Raw genomic sequence first — 21,636 nt, 5'->3', positions numbered from 1 at the left:
AACATGGCCTGGGATTTATTAGAAAGTGCCTGGCCCTGAGCAGCAGTGGAAGTAAACAACATTGTCGTTAATTATCAATTGTTGCTTCTTTAATTGTCTCGAAATCGGAGGCTTACAACTAGTCAACACAAACTTATGAAACTCCTCGCTAGGTTACACTATGCCTAGGGCTAATACTAGGTGGTAGGCGGGCTATGCTATTTAAATATAATACGTGGTGCGTGATAAATTCGCTGCAGATCTGGTTCGGTGATTCGGCGGAGTGCACCGGATCGCCCTACTTGGCCACCTCCTTCCAGTGGACGATGGCGCGCTGCTCATCCGGAGCATCCCTGAAAGGACGGCTGCCGTCGGAGTGCACATACTCGTTCACCTGGAAGTTGAGGAGCGTCTTGTAGTGGTAGACGTCGGCCAGCTGCTGCGTCAGCGGACTGGTGTTGGTGGTGAAGATGCCGGCGAACTGCTTCTCGCGGGCCACCCGCAGCACCTCGTGCTCCATGAAGTGCATGCAGGCGATGTTCTCGCGGGGATTCAGCTTTTCGGCGGTGCCCATCATGAAGGAGTGCAGGATCTGGTTGAGGCCCTTGGGCAGGTAGTCGTCCCTGTTGGGTATGTATTAGGTTAACATTGGGACCACGGTTGTCTGGATGGCCAACTCACCTGATGGGACCCTCGCAGAACTCAAGGAACTCGAAGACAATGAGCAGCTTGGACTTGATGTCCACCTCGGGCTCGTTCCGCGCATCAAAGTTCAGCGCTGTGCCAATGATGCGATCCGTGTTGCGATCGTAGATCACGAAGCTCAGATCCCGCTCCACCAATTCGTTCCAGATATCCTAGGGAATTATTATAAAGGCACTACTTAGCTTTACGAAATGATAGGATATTTGTAGACTCACATTCAGGATATCGCTGTAATCGGTGCGCAGGACTCCAGGCTTGAGCCACTGCTCCAAGTCCGCCTTGTTGTAAAAGCTGGACACAATGATGCTGCAATAGGTTTAAAGGAATTAGTTATGTCCACATCTCTGCCCCCGACTACTAACTCGATGACTTCCTGGCGGTGATCCAGGCGGAGTGGCACCGCCTCCATCTTCAGGTGCGGACAGGCGTTGAGGGACTCCTCCTCCAGCTGCACTGTGTCGTGGTTGGCCGCCATCCGCTCGATGATCTCGCCCAGATTCTTGGCCGCAATGAACTCGGAGATGCCGATGTTGTAGCCCTTCTCGCGCAGTAGTGTCACCGTGAAGATGGAGTTCAGCGAGTTGCCGCCCAGTTCGTAGAAGTTGCTGTGCGGGGCCAAGGTCGCCCTGGTGGAGCGCCCAATCACCCCACCAACTGTCTCGAAAAGATCCCGGGCCGTGAGCTTCAGCTCCTCGGGCACCTGGGAGTAATCAAAGTCCAGGACGATGCTGGAGTCGCCCTCGTTGTTGTTGGCTGTCTCGTAGGACTTGAGCAGCGCCTGGCGATCCACCTTGCCGTTGACCAGCAGCGGAACGTGCTCCAGAATGACCACCTGGGGCGTCATGTAGTCGGCCAGCTTGTCCTTGAGGCGCGCCTCCATCTGCATCTCTGTGACCATGGGGGCATCATCGCGGAGCTTGACAAAGGCCAGGATGGCCTGATCCACATGTCCGGCGTGGTAGCACAGCACAATGGCCTTCTCCACCAACGGCAGCTCGGCCACGTTCTTCTCCACCTCGGAAAGGTCCACACGATGTCCTCGGATCTTCACCTGGGAGTCGGTGCGTCCCTCGTACATGATGCTGCCATTCTTCAGGGATCCGTAGTCCCCAGTGCGATACAGACGTGCGTATTCTGTGGAGGCAAAAATAATATTTTTATGATATGATAAATAATGAGATTCAAATATATATGTATTTTGAGAGTTTTATATTTTTCTGTATCTCTCAAGAGAGAAAATTTATACTTAATAAATTTACTATGCGAATATGAAATGTTTATTTTCTGAGTAACAATAATTCTTAAATGTTGTTAAAGTAAATAGGACAACTTACTCTTCTCCACAGCCAGTGGGTTCTCCAGGAAGCGTTCTGGATCGCGTCCGTTGACATAGCCAGCGGCCAAGTTGAGTCCGGAAGCAAAGATCTCCCCAATCTCGCCGTTCTTCACAGGGCGATAGTCGGCGTCCAGCAGATAGATAACGGTATTCGACACAGGAATACCTAAGGATTGAAGATTCAAGAGTTATATCAGTCCCTGAGAGAAACCTAGGGCAGACCTCACCTATGGGCACGTTGTCGTAGAGACTCAGCTGCTTCTTGCTCTCGCAGGCGAAGTAGGTGACATCGCCCAGGACCTCCGTGGAGCCGTAGAAGTTGTACAGCCGGTGTACGCCCTCGTCGAAGTAGTCGAAGAAGCTGCTGGCCAGCGAAACGGATAGGGGTTCCCCGGAGCAGACCCAGATCTGGAGGTTGTACAGCAGCTTCTGGGCAGCTCCGCCGCCCTCCATCTTCAAATACATGAGCAGCGATCGCAGCAGCGTGGGCACCAGCACCAGACGCCGGATCTTGTAGCGCTCCAGTAGAGCCACCAGTCGCTGGGGATCCTTGGTCACCGCCTTGGGCACCACCAGGATGGCCAGGCCGCACATCAGCGGACCCCACAGCTCGGCGATCGAGTCCACGAAGGTCAGGGCCGTCTTGAAAACGCTCACCGCCTCATTGGATGTGTAAGGAAAGGTGGCCCACTGCCACTGCAGCCGGTTGAGGATGCTTTCGTGCGGCAGGCGCACTCCCTTCGGCACACCCGTGCTGCCCGAGGTGTAGAGCACGATGGCGATGTGGTCGTTGCCACCGCGCAGCATCTCCTCCGAGAGCAAATTAGAGCCGGCCAGCTGGAGGGATTTGGCATACAGCTCGGTGGCGGAGAGCGTCGGCGTTCCCTGGAAGCGTCCCGCATCGATGCAGTCATCGCGGATCACCAGCGTGGGCTTGGCCTCCAGCAGGATGTGGTGGACGCGGTTCGCCGGGAAGCTGGGATCGATGGGCAGATAGGCGCCGCCCGCCTTCCAGATGGCCAGCAGCGTGGTGACCAGGCCCTCCGAGGGCTGCATGCACACGGCCACGATGTAGTCGCCATCGCTGTTGGGCTGCAGGAAGCGTCCGTGGGTCTCGGCCACCAGGAGGCGGGCTGCCCTGTTGGCCCGCTCGTTCATCTGCCGGTAGCTGCTCTGACTGGGCGCCATGCCGTGGCCCGGGGTGTCCGGCTGGTAGAGGGTGGCCACCTTGTCGGCGTGCCGCAGCTGCTGCTCCTCGAAGATGCGGTGCAGAGCTCTCGGCGCAAAGTCCTGTTGCAGACCCTTGACAATCGACAATTGCGGCAGCGAACCCATCTCGGAGTTGTGTTAGCTATGGAGTGGTTATGCAATGGAGTTAGCTTCGAAGTGTGAACTTAGCAGTCTGTGGACTTTAAAGTTATTTGCTGCTCTACAGTTAAACTAAAGAGTCCAAGTGGCGCCACTTACAAGTAAAATGCTAGAATCAATGCATTATGTGCATTTATTAAGCAATTATCAAGCCAAAAGCAATTAGGACTTGGCACATCACCCCGAGATTCTGTAAGTTACATCATCTCACCCAACTTTTATTATGCAATGCGGTCTATTGGCTGGCTGCCAGTTGCGGTAGCAATTAAATTCATTCATACATGCATATTTATAACGCTTCGTGTTAATAGAGCGCTCCACAATAGCCCACTATTATGAATGAATATTGAACCTGGCTAAGCGGACTGCTTCTGGTGGGCTTTAACTATTATTATCATTATTATTCTCTTAGGCTGCAAAAATTGTTTAATTACCAACTCTTAAGCTGCAGAGTGTACTAAGTGTATTAATGGCTTGCTAATTGTGGGTTAGAGGGTAGTCCTGCCTATTTATTGATTTTAAAGCAGCCAATATGCATACTTAATAAAGTAATCCGTTTTCATGCTTATTTTTATTTCTCGTTGTGAATGCTTGGCAACAGCCACATGTTAATTTAAATTATGGCGACATTTTTATCTGTACGCTTAGCACCATATTTTCCCCAACCTATCAGTCATACTTTTGAGACAGGTTTGTTTAATCGGAGCTGGAGTCCCTCCTTCAGATACTTATTATTACTTAATGCATTAGCATAGCCACCTGCTTGTCTATACTAATTACGGCCGGGTTTATCTATGTGGGTTTGTACTACCTATTTATACTTAAATAAGTTGAAATCTGTTCCGGCTTGGAAGACCAAGTGTTTTCCAGAGCCTGTTGTGATTATATGGAATTTCCATGAGATACTAGGCATCGCTAAATGAATATCCACGAATCTGCCTATATGCCCAGTATTTCCTCGTCTTGAAGGTATTTAGTTTTAATTTTATGACCCAAACAGCCACTCGGAATGCGGCATGTTGACTCGTTAATTGCAGTAGCCAGCCAATTGCCGAGCCAGCGGTCATAAAACAGAAGCACTCGCAGGCCCAAGACTGCCCGAGGTCTTTGAGCTGCGCCAACCTTATGCTCATGCTCGCAGAGTTCCATTGGCGTGTCATAAAGCCCAGTTGAAATGTCATTGTGCGAGCGCTTCTGGTCCGTATCTGTATCTACTACCTGTATCTGTATCTGATTCTGCTCGGCTCCAATGTCAAGCGCTCTAATCCGAAAACATGAGGACTGGCAGCCGTCTGGAGGCCCAAGAACGGCAATTACCCCTGGCCTTAGCTCTAATGTTAATCTCTGATTTGGCTTTAAAATGATATTAGACCTCATTAAAAGACGGCGATCGGGAAGCAGGAAAGGCGTTGCCTGCGGCCACTGGGAACGGCAAGGTGGCCAGGAAGCTTCTTGGGCCAGTGCTCCATGAATTATTTATTTGTTTCCGCCTCTTCTCCCTGCCGGAGGAGGAAATGGAGTGGAAGTGGAAGTGGCAGTGGTGGAAGCAGAAGTGGAAGTAGAGGTGGAGGCTAGTTGTAACCATCGCGGCTGTGCGGGCTCAAAACAAGTTATACTTCAATTGCGCAACTCGGCTTCTGGCGCTGATTCTGGTTTTCGGAGCTGATTAATTCTGAGTTCTCAACTACTGGCACACATTTTTTGGCAGCCGAGCAATTTACAACGGTTTACGGGGCGTACACGTAACGAATTCAAGGCTAGGCAGAAACCATTTCCCAAGCGCCCATTACGTATGCGCCGTGTGAGTCCAATTAGTCTGCTCACTTGCATACCCGAGTGCTACATATCGCAGCCAGCCCATAGTCAGCTCACACACATATCGCAGTGCGAGTATCTGCATACAATGCTGGCGCAGGCCATTGTTTGGTCCCGCCACTCGGGTGCATTCTTGGGCCGGCCCCTTGGTTTTCTTGGCATTTCACATCATCGGCTTAATGCATCCAGCGACTTCTGTTCACCTTCGCTGCCTCCGTTGATGAGGTGAAATCCATGCGGCTGATTTAATGTTATTACGGGTACTGGTGCCCCTGTTTGCCATTAGATCGTCGAAAAAGCCATTAAAAACTGCGCTGGTGGCCAGTAGCCAGCACCAGCACCAGTACCAGTACTACTGGCTCTATTGAAAATCATTTAAGACTGACGCTGCCAGCGCTGCCTTTAATTTTCCGCCCCAAGGTTGCACTGGTGTTAGATTGTTTTGCAGTTGCTTCTGCGGCTCTGGGGTTCTTGCGCTTTGGAAAATCGTTCCATAATTATCAGCGTGCCGTGTAATTTGTAATTTACATAATTATTGCCTGCGTTTCGGCGGGGTTGAATGACTGCTGCACTTGCCAGATCAACAGCATTGCCTAAGGTCGTTGGGTATATCTGGTATCTGGTAGCTAGTATCTCGAAATGTTTCCGCTGCGGATTCCGAAGAGCGTGGCCAATTAATTTGTCGAAGCGTCGTGGGAGGCGGTCAAATCAAAACACAACAGTGCTCTCTGCTCTTTTATTGGATGGACTACCATGTATTACTATGGTTTGTTGTTCTTTTTCGGGCTGCCCCTACTGATTTGCTTAATTGAGTAAAAAGCGGCTAAATTAAGCCATGGTGGGGCGCATCTGCACGGCTTTGGGCTCGTCCCCGGTGAGTGTGATCTGTTTTTGTCCCAGCGGAGGTTTTTTCCCCTCCGCCGCTGACATTTTCCGCAGTATTTCCGATTGTGAGTCAATTGGATGACAAGTTCGTAGAAAAAACCGCACTCGAGAACACAAACAACTGGCGAAACTAACGAACTCTGCAAAGTATCTTGCGTCAGTGCGCTTGCTCATTAGCGAGCCGAGTTCAAGACGGCGAATGCAAATTGTGCACCATAAAAAGCGCTTGTAAACGATATGCGACACCCGTTTAGCACGTACTTAACATAATTAATAGCCGATCGCCCTGGCCAATGACTCAATTGCAATTATAAATCCATCACTGCCGCCAGTAAGTAAGTACTCGCCGCGTTGGCCGCTCTTAATAACAGTTCGCAGATGTGTAGCAGGTGATTGCTCGGCACGCCAAGACAAATTAAATGTCATTCGCGGGACACTTATGTTAGCACTTAATGAGCCGATGGTTAGTCCAGCCAGCCAGGCATTGGCTAAGAGGCAGGTGCTAAACGGTATGAAAATAGCTGGGGGTTCTAAGAAAACTGAAGGCTGGCATCTTGCTGGGCCACTACCTTTTATGACCCCGCCCCGCCTTGAAAACTGTTTGCTTTGCATTTCGCCAGTGCATTCAAGTCAAGTTGCCTTTTATTTTAAGCATTTCGCTGACTTCCTTATGAAACTGGTTTCTGCTGTCGCCTGTGGAGTCCGGAGCAGGTCTCATCTTCTGTGGGATTCGCTAAATATATGGGTGATCCGTATTTATTATTGTAAGGAGGGTTCTTCTAGTGAACAAAACACTATTTCTGGAAGTGCTATAGCCCCAAAGCTAATAACTTACTTAGAGCTTCACCGAGCGAAACCTTAGCCCACTAAAAATATCCAACGAGTGAAGCGCAGAGAAAACAGTTTTGTTACATCCATTATTTTGAAGCTAAAGCTAATTGCATTTTTCGTTGTGTTCTCAGCCTAATGAATTTTAGGTTCTTGCTGTCGGAAATGATGCAACTTTGTAATATAATGAGGAACTTGTAGCGGCCATTAAATTACGCGAGAATTATTGTGCTAACTGCTCCCCAACATGCATGGCAAGTCGATTTGCATATTAGGTAATTTTGGGAAAGCGGGTTTGCCGAATCTCGATAAATACCTGATTATCACGTATACGTACCGTGGGTATCCAAAAGTTCTGACACTTGATAATTTGAACAGATGCAGTACTTCTCTTTCAAATGTTTATCTGTGGCCGTTTGACACTGAGCACGTTTTTCTAGTTATATCTGTGATTTTCTTTCTTTTTCTTTGGATCAAGTGAGTTTACCAAAACTTCCTTTTGGTCACTTCACTGGCGTTTCACTTTGATTTGGTGGGCTGCCCAAAAAACTTGCAACGCGTGCTATGTACTTGTAAACGGCGCTCGCAGACTAATCAGAATCCCAGCACCCGACTATCTTATATATCCGACGGATCCGCCGCTGCCTCGGTCGCCGCGGGCTGCGCAGCCGCAGCCGCCGTCGCCTGGCGAAGAATGGCAGAGCGGCGGCAGAGGCCAGAATGACAGAAAAAAACCAGTTCCTGCTCTTACAGCCGCTGCAATTACCGCTCGCAGCATACTACACATAGGTAGTGTAGTGTGTCGCATATGTATCTGCCAGATTAGAACTCGCATCGCCTTAGTTTGGCCGCCATTTTCAGCAGGTCCGCCAGCGGTGACGTAGGAATGGAATGAAATCCCTGGCGGTACCCGCCTCACTAATTGGCAGGCACAACACACAGTTTGGATTGCTATTTTGCTGCCCACCAGACGCTTGGAAATCCCTCGCATGACACACAACTGAAAGCGGTTCGAGGAAAGTCATAGATAGCTCTAGCTGAGCCACGCTAGGAAGCCGCATGGAAGTGGAATCAAACGGGTAGGCCTGCATTTCGAGTATGCAGGAGGTGTACAGTGCAGTTCATATCCATAAATCTTATACATTTTGGAGGAAATATATTAGTTTGAATTGTAGTTGCGTAGCAACACTTGCACATACTCAAATATTGTCTTAACAAATTGAGATCTTTTTCTGGAAGTTGATGGGAATGAATACCAATTTTCGATTTTTATAAAAGTTAGAAATAGTTAGGTGAAAAATCTAGTAAAAAAGATGTATTTTACTTGATTTTGTAGGTCCTAAAACGTTTTAAATACTTTCTTAAAACAACAATATTGAACGACAATTCAACAATTAAGAGGAATCTTGAAAACGACACCACTAAATGTTCTTCAATATGATTCGCAAGAACTTAAATTAGTAACTTATGTAGTTATGGAACAATTAAGCTTAGCCATTTATAAACAAAAACTTTCGCTGGAAATTCTATATCCGGACACACAATTCTATTGTATGAGGAATAACCAGATATCGAGTAAAGAATGTTCAAGTAATGTTGGAGTAAATCGCTGGAGATCTCTGGATATCTCATGGATAATCCCAAGTTATTCTACTTCGAGGCGAGCTTGCAAGCTATTTAGAATCGAGGTGGTGAATGTTGCAGTACCCCATTAAATTCTCATTTAAACGGATATGTTTTTATACCCAGTTGAAGAGGCCAGATTCTTGTCATTCTTTTCAGTTCGGGCTAACAAATCTCATCTGATACTGCCATTTAAGGCCCAATTAATCTTTGAACTTGACTGTGAATGTGGTTACAACTTTATTACTGGCAACGCCTCTTAGTACCTGCGAAATGGTCGAATTTACGGCGACTGTGGCCAAGAGTGATTGCGACTTGTGGCGTTTAATTGGGATTTGATTGCCAGTGTTCCATGCCGTGCGAAAGTAGAATTGCAATTAAAAATTGAATTTCAAATCAAGCGAGGATCGAAGTGGCTGCAATTTGTAGAGCGATGCTGTAGCTGTCAGGCGAGTCGATCTTCATGCTTATAAGTAGGTACTGCATGTGAGAGGGACTTCTCCGCTGCCAACATATCAGCAGTCATGTTTCGCATTACAAAGTCGGTGTGAAAATTTGCAGTTAAAGTATGACGGCGAGGCGCCTGTCCCCTGACTTTTAAGTCAATCATTACTCAATAAATACCCACCGCTCATTAATGCATTCGAGCTCGTTGAGATCTCAGAACAAAGTGGACTTCATAAATAGTAGACAAGTACCACAGCCGATCATTGTTTGCAGAACCAAGGTTAATCTGGTAATTGATTAAGAGCCCAAAGAAAGTCCAAGCCCATTCGAACGTTCAGGAATCCGAAACAATACTATGGGTGGCCAATTAATCGACTATTAACTAGCAAGTTATGGGTGTTCCGCACAAGAATCAACCTCAACTTCCCAACTGCTATGCGGGTACAGAATTTTGAGCTTTCGAATGGCATCATTACCGCTCAAAGTGGTTTATTTGCATTTATATTAGTTTGATTTTTATGGACTACAAAATATGACAGCCCCAACGATCAATTAATTAATTTACGAGTTTTGGAATAGTTTAATAGCTGACTTATAATTTTAATGCAAGCATTAATTAATGTATAAACAGACCATAAATGTAAATGTTTCTAATAGTTTTTATTTAATTCAATTTCCTTTTCATTCGATTTCAACCTCAGAACGAGCAACAATACCTTTAATAGCACCAATAATATAAGTTGCTTTCATAAAAATAATTGTCGGCAGTTTAACAACTTCAACGCCAGTTGCATTCGCAGTTGATTGGCCATAAAAATTCGCATTCTCCCATACATTGTAAGCTTCCATAAAAAGTGCAAACTTCCTTTTTTCAATCGCCCTGCCAATTAAACGAGGTGCATTATAAGTAACCCAGTGGAATGTGAGCATAAAACGTCCCTTGGGGACTTTTTACTGGTCAGAAAAAAGGATTCACATGGAGATCTGGGGCACAGCTCTTAAGTGGAATTTAATGGTAATTTAAATTTAAAGTTCTGTGATTCATTCCCGAAAATGTTATGTCATCAGACTGCCGCTGATAAGGTGATCTGCAGAGCTCTTAATTAACTGATTACCGACAGCTAATTGGATCCACTAAAGGTAGCTATAAAGAGGGTGTGTCCCTGGCGACAGAACTAAGCCGCTGTTCTCCCATTTACATAATGGCCCGTTGGCTTCTGGCGGAGGCACAGACTCACATCGGTGATCGATTCACACCCCGGTCACGTTTCCAGATCGCGACGTCAGCGACCGTGAGGAGGCATCTTTGGAACCGGCTAGTAGTCGGCCGATTCGAGTTGATCTCGCGCATCCGGACTTCCCCAAAAAGAAAGTGTGACGCATCCGCCAGGCGGTTGGTCGATTCTACGAACCGAATCGCTGGCCGGCAACAATGTTCTCATTTGCTCTTGTCGATTCGTGTGATTTGCGCTTTTGAGGCACGCTTGTGACGCCATAGTGCTGCCGCTTTTGCACGGCAAAAAATCCCCGAAAGCCATATATCTTCAAGTGTTTGTTTTCATAGGTGTAGAAACCTTGATCTGCTTATTGGTATTCTAGCCAAGAACTTGCAAGTCAACTCGTTCCCTTTGATGGTAACTATAGAATGGGACAGATAAGGGCAATGGTTGGAGTTAATTCAAAATTGATAATGCTATTTAGCTAATCGGAGAATAATGGAAGTTGTTTAATCCTAATTTTGGAAAATATTATAACCTTTATGTGGGCCTTATCACTGTATGATATGGTGTTATTATGGACAGTCATTTTATGACATAATTGATTGCTTTTTGTTTGTAATTATTATCATACCCATACTTAACCTATTGTAAAACCAAAAACTTAACTTAATTTCGACTTATTTTCTTCGTAAGCAGCTATCATTTTTAGCTTCAAACATATTTAATTTTTAGTTCAAATATTAGATAGACCCCTCGGGTTTCTTTCAGTGTGTGTTCGCAGGAGGCAGTCGAACTCGTTTGCGCCCCGTCAAGTATTTCCCTAAACAACTCGAGGCGGGACAATTTACTGTTAAGAACAGCCGGCGGGCATGGCGTTCGAGTCGAACAATTCGACGGCGCTGATTGCTTTCGCGTTCGGCTGATCGATTCCTTTGATGTTGTTGTGATCTGCGACTGCGACTTGGCCTTTTCGATTAGCCCCGCTTTGTTACGCATACGTCGTGTTGGACACGACAGCATGACAATGACAGCGACGCTTTTTGTCGACATGCGTACCGAAATCAACACCAAAATATAAATCAGAGCCACGACCAAGACCGCAGCAATACAGCCATCTTAATCGCGAACGTGTCGAGTGCCAGGCGGGTAATTACTTGCAAGAATCTGGTCCCTGCTCTACGGAAGTCCCGGCACTTCCACCGGCCGCTCAGCTGGGCCAATTCTAATTGAATTACGCGGCCAATTAAACGATCATTAGAGCTGCAGCCCGAAGCTACTCCATCGGAAGGCTGGTCTATCTACGGCTGGTGACATTAATGGATAGGCGTGGTGCCGGAGACGGGTCACTGGCCATGTTAGATGCAAATTTGCAAATGTCGCTTGATGTTAATGAGGGGATTGTAAAGCGATTTTATTTTCTATAAAAGTACAACACCTGTAAGCCGGAGAGTCCGGCCATAGGCCAAGATAATGGACCTGTAAGACTGCTGTCATAATTATAATTTAATGGGTTTTATTACGATTCTTAAAGTTGACCATGGCCTACCAAACAAGTCCTTAACTTATCTCTTCGGTTCTAGCCGGGAATCCGATTGTGGCAATATCAACTCTGAAATTATGCATCACGCAGTAGCCACATGCAGATAGGTTTTCCTACATCGTAAATTGCCTACTTCGTTGGGGGTTCAATGAAACTTTCGCTCTAAATTAGTAGAGAGATTAGATTATTCAAAGAAAGCAGTTAATATATGGCCTAAAATAAAGGAACCTTTCAGCTTTCGGAACTCAGTTCTTCGTTTTCTATAATTTAAAAAAAAATGAAAATAATAATAATGTATTTTGACATTGCTATAACGTTCGATCTCGAGCTATCCAGAGGAACGCCTGATGAGGACTGATTCTTTTCGATGAGTAGTTTCAGTATTTGGAAGCCAGCTGCGATTACACTTCGAAACCCTTAAAATACCACACAGTGTTATCAACGCTTAGTTTCAATTTTCAATATTAGATTTCTATGAAGTCGATAGCAGAAAATTCTTCGATGACTTTGAATATTTGACATTTGTCAACATGTCTTCAAAACACATTCTTATCTAAAACAGTATCTCCTCAAACTAATATTACAGCATTACATTACATTACAAAGCATATAAACATAAGCGAATCATTAAAGTTATTGCCTTCCTTATTTTGTATATAATTAACCATGGTCAAAACGATGTTTGTTCCTGGCGAATTACTGCAGCCTCTTTTGAATATTGATAATCATGGCGATAAGATTTGGCCCCCGACAAACATTCACAATGATTTGGAAAAAATTGTCGTTTCGATTCCCTAAACAACCGACTACTCCGGAAGTCAAAACTGTAGATTAGTCCATTCGTGGGGTTAACACAGAGTCATGGTATACCTTGCAAGTGTAATGACTAATATAAAAGGTTAGTGGCAATACAATTGCTGATCATTCTCCTGAAAGTTGGACGTCGAAATGGTCACAAGTCTGTTGCTAATTCTTATTTTAGGCGTTTCCCTGGGCAATTCCGAGGTTCCAAATATGGAACTTCTGGAAGGCGGAATAAAGGATATGATGGAATACCGAAGCCTAAGCAGACTTCGACATTTGCCAGAGGAGTTCTTCAGCTTCTATCAGAACGTAACCATATCCGACCTGGTTCCAGAAACCAGGTTGCCCACCGCGCAGGACTTACAGTGCTACGCGGAGTTTGCCCAGTTAACCGCAGGATTATCTTCAGGAAGTCTTTGGGCCTACAAAAGTTCGTTTATTGAGTGATAAAAGTTGTGTTTAAAATATTAATGTGCCTTGTGTTCAGTGATCGACGCTTGGGGATCCCTTCCGTCGGGAATCCTAATGGGTCACCTCAAAGATCTGGGCAATTATGAGGAGTGCCTAAGGATTGATCAGGATATCGCATCCAGCAGTAAAATCCTGGGCAAGTACTGCCTTGCCCAGCTGCCTCTTCAAGAATTGCTGGGAGCTTCTGCACTTTTGAATCTGATTAGTCCTCAGACAGCCGTTTGCTTTCCCGCCTCGTGTTCCGCCTCGAATATGGATACCCTGCTGCAAAGGGTCCTTCAGCTACTCCTTGGTGTCCAGTTGAATTCGAGTTTGAGCCTGGTCAAGGAGAGCTCCTGCAAGACGGCAGAGCGCGAATCTCTCGATGGGCTCACCATTTTTGTAATGTAAGGATCATAAATTCCTGAGTAGTGACTCATACCGACCTGTAATGTTTCCCTGTAGAGTACTATTATCAGTGTTCGGTGCTGCAGTTGCCATCTCCACGCTTTATGACTTCTTTCTGTGCGAGGATCAGAGTAAGTCCTTATAAATTGTCACCAACAGAAGTTATATGAAATGCTTAATTTGTAGAGAAAATGCCTTCCGTTTTGAGGGCTTTCTCTGCCCGAGCCAATTCTCGGGCTCTTTTTCACCTATCCACTAAACCCCACCCAAATGTGATCGAGTGCCTCCACGGAATTCGCTGCATGTCCTTGATTTGGGTGGTCTACGGTCATGATTATATAGTCACAATCACATCGCCCAACATAAACACCGTTGATATTTATTCGGTAAGATACATCTCCCGTTTAAATTTTATTAAATTACTTTATATACATTTATGTGCATCTTCTAATGAATTCTAAAAACAGTGGCTTAAGACGCCTTACATGGAGTTCATCTTTGAAGGAGTTTTCGGGGTGGATACATTCTTCTTTCTCAGTGGTCTTTTAGTTGCCCTTATCTCTTTGCGCGCCATGGAAAGGTAAGTCTTTGAAGTTCTATTTGTTTTTAAATGATGTTTTTTTATATTTATAACAGAGCCAAGGGAAAGCTGAATGTGCCGCTGATGTATCTCCATCGGTATCTTCGCATCACCCCCATGCTGGCCGTGGCCATCCTTGTCCATCTGAAGTTGCTTCCCCTCATTGGCGATGGTCCGTTGTTTGGCAACTGGAACTTTGACAACTACGAAAACTGCAAGAAGAACTGGTTCTGGACCCTGCTCTACGTTCAGAACTACGCCACTGACAGTGAGGTATTTATAGATGCATTTAATCAATGTTTAAAATTAAATACTAATCTTCCACCCTCCAAAGTGCATGATCCAAGCCTGGTACCTGGCCATCGATATGCAGCTCTACATACTGTCACCTATTTTCCTCTTCATTGTCTTCAAATGGGGCAAAAAAGGAGCTGCAGCCGTTCTGCTTCTTTTACTTGCTATGGCCGGCTATCTCATTGGCAATGTAGTCATCAACGAGTACTCAATGTAAGTGTTACTTCTTTATCGAGTACTGGTTGAGATTTTAGCAATTTATCTCTGCAGAATAAGCCTTACCGGGGCAACTAATCAAGCGGTTTCGCATTACACCCACAATCGGGTTTCTGGTTGGTTGGTGGGCTTCCTCTTTGGCTACTTCCTATACTCGATGCGTGGCAGGAGCTTTAAGCTGAGTCGTCCAGCAGTCTGGGCGGGATGGATTACCACTCTGGCCCTCTTCTTCACTGTCATCCTGGCCATGTATCCCTATGGCATCGGCAAGAGCAAACCTCTATCCGCAGTTGCCGAGGCCTTTTACATATCCCTTTCTCGGATTGCCTGGCCTGTGGGTCTGAGTTGGGTGGTCTTCGCCTGTATACAGGGATACGGAGGATTCGCCAACTCCTTCCTCGCCTCTCCACTGTGGCAGCCACTCTCGAAGTTGTCGTTCAACGTCTACATTTGGCACCTCTTCATACAGAACCTCAATGCGGGGCGTACCCGAGTGAACACCTACTTTTCCGATTACGACGTGGTGAGTGTTTAGCTACTTACTTCAAAAATGCATCTTAACTTACTTGTATTTTAATAATGATATTTGCAGATGCTGCGTTTCTGGCAGGACTTTGGCTTTTCGGTGCTGCTCGCCTATGTGATGTACATCCTGATCGAAGCTCCTTGCGGCGTTTTGGAGACACTCTTACTTCCCAATCGCAGACCTGCTCCGAAACCCACTACCGAACCCCTTCCAGAGGAACCCCCAAAAGCTTTGGAAACACCTGAAGACCTTGAGAAGCAGGCAGGGCCTTCTAGTTCCCATAAAGTAGCAAGGCGAATAGAGTAGTATCAGGGAAAACTTGACCTTTCCTTGTGAAACACTTGCGCCTAGTAGTATAGCTCTACTTGTTACATAAAATGTGTTAAGTGTGAATTATGTGATCAATTACAGTACCATTAAAGATGCAGACTGATTTAGATGACCATATATTTATGGCGACAAGTGGCAAGTGGCTACGCCGCTGATCACTTTTCAAGTCGATCGAGTTCCACGCAAAACCTGCCTCATGTAAATTGACTAATTGCAAAGATCAGATTATTAAGATATACCCGCTATCAGCTTTCCGGACTGATCGCCCCTACTTAATCGGAGGTAATAAATAGCACCTGAAAACCCACTCGACCAGCCACGAGCGTGTGTGATTTACCAGACATTGGCAGATAAGAAAGTGAGTTTCAGCTTTTTAATACCAGGTAGTGGTTGATTTTTGGACCTTAGGAATGGTTTTCAAGTGGACAAGGTCGTGGAACCCCAGAACACTTCATATCCCAATTCGAAATTCCTCTTCGCCAACCATCGATATACGAAGTTCATATTGTGATCTTGGCTACGCGAATTACTTTGAACTCATTATTAGTTTATTATTCATTATTATTTAAAGTGTTTTGACTTTGCTAGCACCCGAATTGTACGGCGTCGATAAGATATCATACTTCGACCCCCATAATATGCAAAAACAAAAAATTTCTTGAATGATTTTAATCAAAATAATAAATTTTTTTAGATTGTATTTAAGGTATTCTGAAGATTGCGGAGTCACGTTAACGTAGGAAAATGGGGCTAATCGAATGTGACCATATATTAGTAATCCTTATCTCAGACGAACCGCAGACGCTGCTTATAAAAGGGGTCGCTCCAGTCCGGATGTCAAATATTCGGCGGTCGAGCGTCTGCAGAGATGGTGAAAATCACACTAGTACTACTACTCTTTGGCCTGGCCCTGGCCAGTGCCCTCGATCTGGGTCTAGACAAGGACATCGAACTGGATGCTAAGGATTATCAGAAGCTGAATAAGCTGAGGCACTTGTCGGAGGCGTTTTTTACTCACTATCAGAATGTAACATTAGAGGACTTGGTTCCCGAAGGACGTATACCCACCGTTTCGGATCTACTGTGCTATGCGGAATTCGCCCAGGTCACCGCAGGACTGGCCTCAGGCAGCCTCTGGTCCTATAATAGTAAGTGACAGGGACAGTGCAAGAGTGAGTGGATACTTAAGCGTTGTCTTTGCACAGTGATCGACTCCTGGGGTTCCATTCCGGCTGGAATCCTGAAGGGGCACTTCAAGGACCTGGGCCACTACGACGAGTGCGTGGCCATCGAACAAACCCTCACGTCGGGCTCGGTCCTGCTGGGCAAATACTGCCTGGCCAATCTGCCCCTGACAGAGCTGCTGGGAGGCGGTGGTGGCGGAGGAGGTGGCATGATGAGGATGAACATCCAGTCGGCCGTATGCTTTCCCGCCTCCTGTTCTGCCACCAACATGGACACACTCCTGCGACGAGTGCTCAAACAACTAGTCGGCTTGGAGCTGACCTCGACCCAGAGTTTGGTGAGCGAAAGCACCTGCAAAACTGCCGAGCGTGAGGACTACGATGCCGTGACCATTTTCACCATGTAAGATGGATCATATAATTTCTAAAGATTTTAAATTACTTCAATTGTTATTCAAAGCTCCCTTTTATCTGTGTTTGGTGGAGTGGTTGCTTTGGCCACACTCTACGACTATTTCCTGTGTGAGGATCAAAGTAAGTACTTGTGCTATTCAACATTCTATATATATTATTTTTATTATACTCGTAGAAAAACTGCCTGCTCTCCTGAAGGCTTTCTCCGCTCGTGCCAATTCCCGAGCTCTGTTCACTGTGAGTACCAAACCCAATCCCAATGTGGTCGAGTGTCTGCATGGACTCCGTGGAATGTCCCTGATTTGGGTGTGCTTTGGTCACAACTACATTATTGGTATTACCTCTCCCAACATCAACCTGTACGATGTGTATACTGTGAGTAGAAATATATTTTATAAAAGGGAATTGCATTATTTAATTTATACAAATCATCAGTGGGCCAAGACTCCTTTCGTGGAAATTATCCAAGAGGGCGTGTTTGCAGTGGACACCTTCTTCTTCATTAGTGGACTTCTAGTTGCCATGGTTGCTCTGCGTGCGATGGAAAAGTAAGTGGTCTATTCAACCTATCTCCGACCTTCTTATATCTTCGATCATAATTTTTAAGGGCCAAGGGAAAGCTGAACATTCCTCTGATGTACCTCCATCGCTATCTTCGCCTCACGCCCGTCGTGGCGGTTTCTATCTTGGTCTACTGGAAGATACTGCCCCTCTTGGGCGACGGCCCGCTCTTCGGCAACTGGAACTTCGATAACTACGACACCTGCGAAGATAACTGGTATTGGACCCTGCTCTACATTCAGAACTACGCCACCAAGCAGGAAGTATGTCCGCACTCGCTCTACATTCTTGTTCTGTGGTAACCATTGACTCTTCTGTTTAGTGCTTGGCTCACACTTGGTACCTGGCCATCGATATGCAGTTGTATATCCTTGGTCCTTTCCTGCTGCTCATCGTCTACAAGTGGGGCAAGAAAGGTGCCGCTGTGGTTCTGCTCATCACTCTGGGATTCGCCGCCTACTTGTTCAGCATCATGGTGATTGACGACTACTCTCTGTTAGTACTTCTGACTACCGTTTCGATTCAATACTTAGTGATTTATTTTATTAAATACAGTTTAAATGGCGGTGGCGGTGGAGGACCTGACGAATACTCCGAGGATCTGTCACACTACACCCACAACAGGACCTCTGGATGGCTGGTTGGCTTCCTGTTCGGCTACTTCCTGCACTCGATCCGCGGAAAGGAGATCAAACTGAATCGTCCTGCCGTCTGGCTGGGATGGCTCACCAGCTTGGCCCTGCTGTTCACCTGCATCTTTGCCATGTACCCCTATGGAACGGGCAAGGCCAAGACCATTCCCATCCTGAACGAGGCCTTCTACGTGTCGCTTTCTCGGATTGCCTGGCCCCTCGGCTTGAGTTGGGTGGTCTTCGCCTGCATGAAGGGATACGGTGGACTGGCCAACTCCTTCCTCAGCTCGCCGCTTTGGCAGCCCCTGTCGAAGCTCTCCTTCTGCACCTACATGGGGCATCTGGTGATCCAGAACCTCAATGGTGGGCGCACGAGAGTGAACACCTACTTCTCAAACTACGATATTGTAAGTATCCCGGGGTTCCTTTGTTAAAGACCTGAAGTAACACTCTGTTCTCTGCAACAGATGCTGCGTTTCTGGCAGGACTTTGGTTTTTCGGTGCTGCTCGCCTATGTCATGTACATCTTGATCGAAGCTCCCTGCGGCGGAGTGGAGAGCCTCCTCCTGCCGAACCGGAGACCAGCTCCCCAGCCGAAAGTTCTGCCTGCTGAGGCCTCTCCAGAGGCCAACCCATCTCCTGCTGATCTAGAGAAGCAGGCTCCAGAACCAATTGCTCCCTTCAATGAAGCTACATCGGCATCTGCTCCTCCTCTGGACAGCAAGACTGAACTGCCAACGAACGAAGAAAAGTAAACCAATGATATTAGAAGCTATGTGTTTATAGAGATAAATATAGGATAGGTATTATTTATATTTGTATTATCCGAAATAAAGATATAAAATTTATATTTGAGTCTAATTGATTTGCTTCACAAATCCTTTGGGGTGACCTTGTTTTAAAGGGGTGATCCGAACCGCTCATATCATACACTTGCCTCATATTAGATCATAAACTACTACTGTTTTCCTGTTCATGGCTTTACTAAACATGACTAGAGATCTGATAGATTACATCTTAATTTGGTTGCCAGGAAACGCTTTAGTACTTTCTAGAACAATACAAAAAAGGAAGAATAAAAGCGGCTCCGTTTCCTATAAATCACGCAGTATGTGCATGAAAACTCCTTGGCACTTGATTAGAACGTGACTCACAGAAAACTGAGCGGGTTTCCACTGAACTTTGAAGTTGATTACCGTTTATATTAATAAACTGTGAGTGCTAGTACAGTATCGAGAATTAGAAACCGCACCGTTTACTGCGAATTAATAAGATCGAAGAGGTCTCTCAGGCAAGGGTACTGATTATCTGCAGTCGTACTTAAGATAGACTGAAACGTTCCAAAAGTCTCTTGAAATTCGAGAATCAGCTGGCAGCTGATTGATATCTCAGCGTCTGGGGCTTGGGAAATCCAAACGGGCAATAATATTTTGATTGCTCACTTGGTTTATTACTGCCCTGATAAGCTCCCGTCGCTCATTTCGGCAATTAATGTTGAGTTGGCTCTCAAGAAGAACAAGGAAATCCCATTTATTGTTTTTAGAAATCCACAGACCTTTCGATTAGATAGTCGTTCAACGAAATCCACGGTTTTCTGATCCTTAAGTGCAAACTGACTGTGTAATCAGATCTAAAAATAAATGCACAGATTTCATAAAGCTTAAATTATAAAATATTGTATGTTGTTATCCTAAATTATGTTATTTTAACTGTGGCTATACATTTATATATAAATATGTAGTTATTCGTTTTAGGGCATCATTCGCAATCAGTACCACAAATCCTGCTGTGGATCACTGATCAAAATAATCTATATCTATATTCCTGAGGCATTAAAACAAATTCTTTTACTTATTTAAATACCTTTCTACAACTTCTTAGCCAAGGTGAGTCCAAAGCCCCATCGATTTGGCTAGTCCAAATTCCTAGACTTCTAAAAAGATTAAGAACTACTGATTACATTTTCAAAAGGAATTAATTATTTACCAATTCTCTAACTCACTTGTAAATTTAGTTCGAACCAATAAAACGTAAGTGTATCGCCGAAAATGATAAGGACAAGTGATTTATTATTGGCAAATTGCGCAATTAGTTATAGTGCTTAGAGCCACTTACTATTTGACATTGTATTGTCAAAGTATTAAGGAGCATTAATAACTTGACATCGTTATACCTTTATGAGGGCTCTCAAATTATTGGGGTTAAATGCATGTAGTTTTAAAGTTTTTTGATCAGCACATATCTTTTTGTGACAAAATAAAATAATTATTAATTTAAAAATGGTGTCACCCTGTAAAATTAAAGTAAAATGCATACATTCATAAATATTAAATGTATCTCTTTTGATTTGAAAATTTTGTTTCTCTTTGAAACTTGCCATTATTTTATGTTGTTGAATACAAAAGTGAATTAGTATTTTGAGCGATACAACAAAATTAATGGTCCAAAAGTATAATGTCATACCTTGTTGAACTCGTAATAAAATAATCAATCAACTGGCACTCACGCCTAAAAAATTTAATTGTAAGAATAGGCACACTTTGCGAGAAATTTTAAAACACTGTGTGTCTTTTAGTTCTCAAACTTTTGACCAAATTACTCCAGAAACAGCCTGCGAAGTATTTCTGGTTTTGGCCAAAATGGTTGATTACCTTTTTTTCGCAGTGTACTCCCCACATTCGCACCACCCTGTGCTGACCGTGATTGCAGCCAGCTTTTACGCGCACTCCATTCAGGTTGCGTCACAGAGATTCCCCGCCGTTCTACGCAATTCTACCCCCAGCCAAGCAAAGTCCGACTACCAGGCGCTTTGCCGCTCCATTCACTAAAGCCCGGCGAATGCTTTTCGCGCCAAAATGACGAATTGGCGGAGGAAAGCCGAGTGGAAAAGCTCCCGGCTAGCTTTGCCGACCGCCCCGAGAGCTTTGGCCAGTTGTTTTGGCCATGCCGGCAAACACGGCGTATGAAAATTGTTTGCTAGAAAACCGCGCTGTTAGTCTTTTGGAAAACCTGCCGTCGAGCGGTTGGCTGGATCAGCTCGGCCTTGTCGCGGCGAAAGAGGAAAGTTGGATCTGGAACCGAAACAGTTTTGAAAAACAGAGTTCCCGAGTGACAGGTGCCCGGCGGTGTGCGCCTCAGTTCCAGTGTCGCCTGCTCTAGATGTGATCGCTCCCGGTCCGCCTGCACTTTCCGCGGCCATTACTGTCAACGCCGATGTCAGCTGGCTGCGGTTGTCGGCGGCGTCGTGTTAATGCTTTTAATTGCATGCAAAACATAAAAAAGTATTTCGTTAAGTGTTGCCGTGAGGTTTGACATCGGAAATTAATGCACCTGCCACCGCAGCTCGGGCATTTCGCGGGGGCCGCCGGCACAGTTCCACATTCCCGATCGTATTCCCCACCGATCTCGGGTTTTCCGCCGGCTTTTCGCAGGTAAGTGGTTCCCAGGCGACCGCGAAGTTTTCCACTTGCGGCGTGCCAACAAAGTGAAGG

The 21,636-nt window shown here is 45.5% G+C and overlaps 3 protein-coding genes across 3 annotated transcripts; 2 read left to right on the top strand and 1 right to left on the bottom strand.

The window, feature by feature from the left end:
* Nucleotides 1–67: 67 nt before the first annotated feature.
* On the bottom strand, nucleotides 68–7,495 carry LOC108027352 (zwittermicin A synthase ZmaJ). The gene is made up of 7 exons (XM_017098771.3): nucleotides 7,254–7,495; nucleotides 2,248–3,371; nucleotides 2,019–2,186; nucleotides 1,047–1,818; nucleotides 900–990; nucleotides 661–836; nucleotides 68–602 (listed from the first exon to the last, which is right to left on the bottom strand). The coding sequence occupies exons 2-7, from the start codon at nucleotides 3,353–3,355 to the stop codon at nucleotides 278–280; spliced, it is 2,640 nt and encodes an 879-aa protein (XP_016954260.1). The 5' UTR covers nucleotides 3,356–3,371; nucleotides 7,254–7,495; the 3' UTR covers nucleotides 68–277.
* Nucleotides 7,496–12,694: 5,199 nt separating this feature from the next.
* LOC108027004 (nose resistant to fluoxetine protein 6) lies at nucleotides 12,695–15,445 on the top strand. Its single transcript, XM_017098203.3, has 9 exons — nucleotides 12,695–12,980; nucleotides 13,038–13,407; nucleotides 13,466–13,539; nucleotides 13,595–13,794; nucleotides 13,876–13,988; nucleotides 14,045–14,261; nucleotides 14,323–14,495; nucleotides 14,553–15,021; nucleotides 15,091–15,445. The coding sequence occupies exons 1-9, from the start codon at nucleotides 12,695–12,697 to the stop codon at nucleotides 15,328–15,330; spliced, it is 2,142 nt and encodes a 713-aa protein (XP_016953692.1). The 3' UTR covers nucleotides 15,331–15,445.
* Nucleotides 15,446–16,214: 769 nt separating this feature from the next.
* LOC108027349 (nose resistant to fluoxetine protein 6) lies at nucleotides 16,215–18,943 on the top strand. The gene is made up of 9 exons (XM_017098768.3): nucleotides 16,215–16,502; nucleotides 16,560–16,941; nucleotides 16,999–17,072; nucleotides 17,128–17,327; nucleotides 17,388–17,500; nucleotides 17,560–17,776; nucleotides 17,836–18,008; nucleotides 18,069–18,552; nucleotides 18,613–18,943. The coding sequence occupies exons 1-9, from the start codon at nucleotides 16,223–16,225 to the stop codon at nucleotides 18,898–18,900; spliced, it is 2,211 nt and encodes a 736-aa protein (XP_016954257.1). The 5' UTR covers nucleotides 16,215–16,222; the 3' UTR covers nucleotides 18,901–18,943.
* The last annotated feature ends 2,693 nt before the right edge of the window (nucleotides 18,944–21,636 follow it).

The sequence above is a fragment of the Drosophila biarmipes genome, chromosome 3R, assembly GCF_025231255.1.
Source record: "Drosophila biarmipes strain raj3 chromosome 3R, RU_DBia_V1.1, whole genome shotgun sequence".
Lineage (NCBI taxonomy): Eukaryota > Metazoa > Arthropoda > Insecta > Diptera > Drosophilidae > Drosophila > Drosophila biarmipes.
Note: the sequence above shows the minus strand (reverse complement) of the source record. Positions and strands in the feature narration are given on the sequence as shown.